This window comes from Salvia splendens, chromosome 2 (assembly GCF_004379255.2).
Source record: "Salvia splendens isolate huo1 chromosome 2, SspV2, whole genome shotgun sequence".
Classification (NCBI taxonomy): Eukaryota; Viridiplantae; Streptophyta; class Magnoliopsida; order Lamiales; family Lamiaceae; genus Salvia; species Salvia splendens.
In genome coordinates this window covers 41,483,890-41,491,302 of record NC_056033.1, presented here as the reverse complement: position 1 = coordinate 41,491,302, position 7,413 = coordinate 41,483,890, and the positions used below count along the sequence as shown (strand labels likewise).

The window sequence follows — 7,413 nt, the reverse complement described above, 5'->3', positions numbered from 1 at the left end:
CATCTGCATAGGGGGCTGCATGCCGGGTGCCCACCCCGGCATCATCTGCTGCCACGGGTACATGTTGTAGTACCCGGTCATCGGAGGCCAACCACCTCCCCCAGGAGGGGAGAAGTCTGGGACCCTACCCCGGGAGTCGGGGGAGTCTAAGACCCTACCCCGGGAGTCGGGGGAGTCTGAGACCATTCCCCGGGAGTCACTGGAGTTCCTGCGTAGTTGTTCACCATTGCTCGTTATTGATCTTGTACAGAAAGAAAGATAGATAGAGTACTCGTTAAAACAAGTGGTGCGAATGAAAATGAAGTCCAAAGCGCGTATATATAGTGTTTTCAAAAAAAAATTAAAAATTAAATTCTGACGCCGGTCTGACGCCGATCCGGGGCCTACAATGGCGCCGTGAGGATCGGCGTTAGAACCGGCGTCACCACACGAATCGGCATGGGTACGCCGAAATTGACGTCGATTTCGCCGACGCCGGTCGCAATGGTTCGGCGTCAGAACCGGCGTCGGTGAAAAATCGGCGTCGCGGTTTTGACGCCTCCATTGCTGATGCTCTTAACTCGACTTGAACCAAAATTTATTGAGCTAAACTCTATATAGGTAGACAAAAAAATTTTATAGCTAGACGAAAATTGATAACAATACAAATTTTAATCTTCTAAGAGTGCTATTCAATATTCACTCTGTTTGCAAAAAATAGTCTCATTTGGGAATGACATAATTTTAATGAGAAATTTGATAAAAGTAAGAGAGAATGAGAAAAAATAGGTAAAATAAGAGATATATTGAGAAAAAGTAGATTAAGTATGAGAGAGTGGAGAAAAAGTGAATAAAATATGATAGAAAGAGTTTCTATTTATAAAAATGAAACTATTTTTTTGGAAATCCCAAAATGACAAAATGAGATTTATTTTTCGTGGGCGGAGAGGTATTTCTATATTAGTTTGAAACTCTTATAAATAATCACATATTTGATAATAATTTATTTTTTAAAATAATACTATTTGAAAAAGTGCAATAATATCCGCACGAGTGGGCTGACGTGGCAGTGAAATATTTCAAATCCCGCGCAAAGCATTATATTTAATGTATTTGATTTATTTTTCAAATTTATTATTCAAATTTACCTTAAATAATAAATCACACAATAAATATCTCACTCATCGCCTTCTGCATCTCATTCTCCTTCGCCAAACCCTAATCTTCTGCTTAAACGTGAGAGTTTTGTCGATTTATTACGTTTTTTTCTGTTTAATTTATGCAATTCGTGAACGAACTTTGCTGTTTTCATCTAGATTTCAGATGAAGGGAGGTAAATCGAAGGCGACGAAGGCTGATTCCAAAAAGGCGGACAGCAGGTTAGCATTTTATCAGCGGTTTTAATACATTTTAATGTAGATTTCGTTTCCGTATTTTGTACTTCAATTATTTTGGTTGATTTTAACTATCGTTGATGTGGATACTTTTGAAGAAATAATTTTCAGAATTTTAAATGAATAATATAAAATTTATGTGTGTTGAGTTTTTGCTGAAAGTTGGTTGTCTTGTTTGCTTTCATTAATCTGCTTCAGAAATATGATTATAGTTTTTGAATTTCACGTGATAGAGTTTAATTGAAGGCGTGATTGTCTTGTCTGCATCCATTAATATGCTTCACTTAACATAAGATTTTAGTTATTGTAGGGTTCTAGTGACTTGATTGAAGATGTGTATGCGATTTATGATTCTAGTTATTTGATGATGATTTTAGTTAGGTTTATAGGGACTTTAATTGAAGATGTGTATGCGATTTATGATTCTAGTTATTTGATGATGATGATTTTAGTTATTCTGAGGTTTATAGGGACTTTAATTGAAGATTGTATAAGATTTATGATTCTAGTTGTTTTATGATGTTAGGCTTTCTGTCAAGAAGCAAACAAAGAAGGAGAAGCAAGCTACGAAGGACCCGAACAAGCCAAAGAGGGCTGCAAGTGCCTTCTTTGTCTTCATGTATGTTGATTTTGTATTGAAATGTTGTTTGTTTTTCCACAAGCTATTCGAGTGCTGCTATTTGTATTTGAGTCGAAACAGCATTCCTTATGATTCCGTGTTTATGATTGCAGGGAGGACTTCAGGAAGCAGTACAAGGAAAAACACCCGACCAACAAATCTGTTGCTGCTGTAAGTCTCCTTTTACCTATCCGTTTGTATTTGTAGATAATTCCGATTAAATTGATTGGTAAAGTAATATTTATTGATTTCCGTAACACGTGTCTGATGGAAATGAATTCTGATTCAATAGGTTGGTAAAGCTGGTGGCGATGAGTGGAAGTCAATGAGCAAAGAGGTACTATATCTTTTTACTCTTGATTGATGAATATGCTTTTGATTATTGTGTAATGTGTATATAATCTAATCCGTTTTCTGTGCGAAATGAAAAATAGGACAAAGCCCCCTTTGTTGCAGTTGCAGAGGAGCGAAAAGTGGAATACGAACGGAAAATGAAGGCATACAACAAGAAACTGGTAAAAATCATACCATCATCAGTTCACAATGCTACATACATTACTGTGAGATAAGTGGCCATTTTCTGGTGCTGAGTGTCTTTTGTTGATTGTAATAGGCTGGCCAGGAAGATGAGGAGTCGGACAAGTCCAAATCCGAGGTGAATGATGAGGAAGATGAGGAGGGGAGCGGGGAGGTTAGCGTAAGTGTAGCTTGATTCATTAATAATTTATGAAGAAATTTGTGAAAATTTGGTAGCGTGAAGCTGATTTTGTTTTGCAATCGTGTAGGAGGAAGACGAAGACGAAGACGATGACTGAGTAAATTTTGAAGATGAGATATGTTTGGTTGCAGTAGTAATATGCTTTCTTACTGTATGAAATCTTACTTCTCCACAACATGAATGTAGAGTTTTAGCCAGTGATGCAGAAGTTTGAATGTTATTGAACTGATTTGAAAGCTATTTTCAATCATTTTTATTGAATTATTTGGGGCCGTTTCTAATCTTGCTTATATTTGATTTTCTATATGGTTAAGCATTCCGATTTGAAAATTCAAATTTTGTCATTTTGAGATATAGTAGTATATCTGAATCGATCCAAAATATTTAATATTGAATCTGGAAATTCAGAACTTTTATAACTAAAATTGAACTGAAATTTTGAATAAATTCTGAAAATTTAAATTAATCATCATTTGTTTTAAAAACACTTCGCAATATAATTAAAAATCTGAGTTTCAAAGAAAAAGAAATCCAGTCAGAATATTCGAAATTTTTGAACCGAATTTAATTTAAGTTTGGGTGCTTTTCGTTTTGGTCATGACTTATAAATTGAACTATAAAAACGAGAAGTTTATAATATCTACATATATTTATTTGGCTCAATAATAAATTTTTAGTTTAATGGCCACGTAAAATTTTACTACAGTATAGAGACGTCCACAGTTCTAGAACCGGCGATTGTGAGGGTGTTTCGCTGTTATGGTTCCAGTTCCAAAACTGACTGATAATAGTAATGTTTTACTCCAGTATAGAGCCCACGGTTCTGACACTGTTTCAGTTCCGGAATTTTTGAACTTGAACCAACCCACAGTTCCAAAAGAGACGCTTTCAGTTTCATTTAAATCTTACGGTTACGATTTCGCGGTTAAATGCCCGAACCGTAAACCTTGGGCATCTCTACTCTGATATACTTCTAAGTCCTAATATAAATTTTTGGGCCCTAACCCCTAATAAACATGGACCATTGTAGAGAATTAGAGCCTTTTATGCATGAGATATTTTGGTAGAGTTGTTGAATGGACTGACGACATGACCTGGCCCAGGCCCGGATCAGGCTAGGCAACGTGGGGTCCAGCTCAGCCTAAGTCCATGACTGAATCGACTGGGCTGATTGAGTTTTTCTTCTCTATATATATGGACCCAATCTAGACCCACTTTGTAAGCGGGTTTGACAGAGTTGGCTCGGGTTGGGTTGTGCTACATGAAAACTTTTTTTTTAATAATCTCTCTGTCCCATAAAAATATAAATTCTTTCTTTTTTGTTCTGTTCCCTAAAAATAGAAACTTTTATTTTCAGAAATTTTCTTTCTATCTAATGAGGCAGTACCTATTTTCCGCTAACACCTTATTTTTTCTATCTTTCTCTTATTTTATCAATTTTTTTATTAAAACTCGTGCCGTTCTCAAAGTTCCTATTTTTAGGGGACGGAGGAAGTATATTTTTGTAATTTCATATGCGTTTTTAAATTTGCTATTGAATATTACTCGTTTCGTCCTAGCTTAAGTGAATCGTTTCTATTTTGGCACATAAATTTAGGTAATGGTGCTTAACAAATTAAAGAATAAACAATAATATAGAAAAGAAAAAGAGAGAATAAAATAGAATTAAGTAAGAAAAAGAATAAGTAAGAGATAAGAAGATAAGGTATGAGATGGAACTGAATTAATTATTCTCAAAAACGGCAAATGCATAATTTAGGTTGGTACATCCTAAAATGAATACATCACACTTACACCGAGACGGAGGGATTATAAACTAAAAATGGTTACATTGTAAGTACGAAACTATTTACAAGATTTTATATTTTTAATTTTAATTCATATATATTTATTAGATAATTTAAGAATTACATAAAATACTATATTCTTATTTATTATATATAAATATGCACATTTGATATATTTTATTGTAATAACTTTTTAGAAAATTCAAGTTTAAGACTAAGAAGAAATTTTTAAAAATCTAAATTAATTCAAAAATTTAGAATACAAATACTTGAAGTTGTGTTAAAACTTAAACTATACTAGTAAAAATAATTAACATATAATACTCCCTTCGTCCCACAATAAGAGTCACATTTTTCCATTTCGGTCCACTATAAGAGTCACATTCCACTTTTATCATAAATGGTAAGTGTGTCTCACATTCCAGTAACTCACTTCACTCCCATTTTATTATAAAATCAATATAAAAAATGTGCATCATCCACTAACTTTTCTAACCCACTATTCTTTACATTTCTTAAAACTCGTGCCCACACTAAAATGTGTCTCTTATTATGAGACGGAGGTAGTAATAATGGTATCATGTGAGTCTATCGAGGATTGATCATGGGTTTGTACCGATTTTTTTATATGTTTGGATCTGGGTTTGGAAAAAAACTCAATTTGAGCCTACTTCAATTTAATAACCCTAGCTCAAATCCGCTTCGTTTCATTGGTGGATCGAGCATTGGCCGTTCTATACCCGACCCAGACTTGGGTCTACTCGGCACAGTCAACAACTTATGTATTTTGGTACTTTGTTCAAGCTAAATACTTTTATTTAAAAAGTAAAAAAAAAATGGCAAATATTGCTCCCTCCGTCCCATAGAAGATGACTCACTTTTCTCTTTGGTTTGTCTCCCTTAATACACAAAAATAAAGTTAAATAAAATATCATGCTGTCCAAAGAAGAGGTCAATTTTTTTTTTGGGACAGAGGGAGTAATAAATTTTGTTTGTTCTTATGTAGCACCCGATATGGACTTTGCGTTCGGCACGAGTTTTAATGCATTATTGGTAAAGTAAGAGAGAAGTAGATAGATAAAGTTTTTTAAAGATTGTTAGTTTAGAATGGGATCACCTCATTAGAGAGTTTCTAAAATTGAAATGTTCATAGTCTTTGGGGACGGATGAAAAAGAAAATAGTGTATAATTTTCAGGGAGGTAGGGAGTAATATCATGTCACATGCTAGATTGACTAGACACCGATGATTTGAAGAAAAAAGACGGAAATTATTTAATTGGAGTAGTAATAAGTTAATGACTAATTCTTAAATGCATATGAATATATAAGAAGAATGGAAAATTGAATTAAATATTGACCAATATTAGGAAAATAATAATGGCGGCCTATTCTCGGCCATATATAGTTGCATTGGCTGAAAATGAATTTTCCTTTTATTTTATTTTTAATATAATTTGATTTTCATTTTAATACTACTACATTTTCCCCTATAAATATCATCATCCCTCACTTCATTTCATATCCCTCTTTCTATATTGTCTCTCTAAATATCTCAAAGTTTGTAGCAATGAATAACAATCCTGGTGGTCTACCAGTGCATTCTATGACCCGGGAAGGTCAAGATGATTTCTTTATGTACTGTGCTTCGTTGGGATGGGATTTAGTCAATGTAGCACCGTGGGACCAAGTAGGGTACCAACCGGCACTCCCACATGCGGGTACCCAAGATGCGTGTAGCTCTATAATCAACGTAGAGGACTATGGGATTTCAGACTTTGAGTTTATTCCTGTGGTGGCAACATCAGATTCTCGTGGGAAGGGGAAATGGTATACTCTCGAAGAAACGATTGTGGTGGCTCACTGCTATGTCGAAGTGTCTAAAGAGACAATGGGTGGCCACCAACCAAAAGTGTGCCAATTTTGGACGAATATCACTGCGAGATACAACCAGATGAAGCCCAAATGGGCATGTGAGCGCGAGTGGGACCATTTGCACAAACATTGGGATCGGGTGGCTGTTGAGGTGGCCAAATATGCTAACATCTTCCACAACGTGCAGAAGACGTGGGCGAGCGGTCATAGTTGGGACGACATTCGACGCAAGGCTTTGAAGACGTTTTTGGATGAAGAAAAAAAAGACTTTAAGTTCGAGAAGATCTTTGACATTGTCAAAGAGCATCCAAAGTTTGCGGGTGGTGCTGAGTCTGGAGGCGGCCCCAAGAGAACGAAGACCACCGCCTCAGGCAACTATACCAGCAGCGGCAACACCAACTACTTTAACTCTCCTATGGAGAAGAGTTTTGGCACACATGTGCCATCCTACATATATTCCATGAGCCACAAAGCTGCCAACCGTCGAGTGGTCCGATCGAGTCAGCTCAAGTTGACTTGAATTCCAACATCAAGTTGAATTGCATTCCAAATGGATCATGACTTGATCTAGGTGCTATGAATAAATTTGGGACTGATGTGTTATTTTTGAGTTATAATTTTGTTTAATGTATGTTGTTATTTTTATTGTATTTTTAATCTATGTAGTGACTTTATTATATTATTTTTATTAGTTTTCTATATCTAAATTCAAATTAAAACTAATAATAATAATAAAATTAGTTTAAGGTTGGGCAAAAAACAACTATATATATATATTTTGAATTTACATGAATTTAAACATTTAGCTTATTTTTCCCTAAAAGAAACCGGGGAAGAAATTGAAAGTGGTAAAGCAAATTAAAACTAAAATTTATTTAAAAAAATAGGAAATGCCACTTCATTTCCTTATCTCCGTTTTTTGAATTTTCAGTGAAATCTCTCCTCCAACTAGTTCACCTCAGTATTTTGATTGAATCATTTAGATGAAGAGATGAGCACAATGACTATGCCGAACAAGAGAGATGTGAAACGTAAGAAATAAT

The 7,413-nt window shown here is 35.0% G+C and overlaps 1 protein-coding gene across 2 annotated transcripts; it reads left to right on the top strand.

Moving 5' to 3' along the window:
• The first annotated feature begins 1,130 nt into the window (after positions 1 to 1,130).
• LOC121766892 (HMG1/2-like protein) lies at positions 1,131 to 2,971 on the top strand. Of its 2 annotated transcripts, none has more exons than XM_042163124.1 (8): positions 1,131 to 1,215; positions 1,296 to 1,358; positions 1,900 to 1,992; positions 2,106 to 2,163; positions 2,285 to 2,329; positions 2,427 to 2,507; positions 2,606 to 2,689; positions 2,778 to 2,971. In XM_042163124.1, the coding sequence occupies exons 2-8, from the start codon at positions 1,303 to 1,305 to the stop codon at positions 2,805 to 2,807; spliced, it is 447 nt and encodes a 148-aa protein (XP_042019058.1). In that variant the 5' UTR covers positions 1,131 to 1,215; positions 1,296 to 1,302; the 3' UTR covers positions 2,808 to 2,971. The 2 variants fall into 2 exon arrangements, with proteins under 2 accessions (XP_042019058.1, XP_042019060.1); XM_042163126.1 differs by having other exon boundaries at positions 1,134 to 1,215; positions 1,303 to 1,358.
• The last annotated feature ends 4,442 nt before the right edge of the window (positions 2,972 to 7,413 follow it).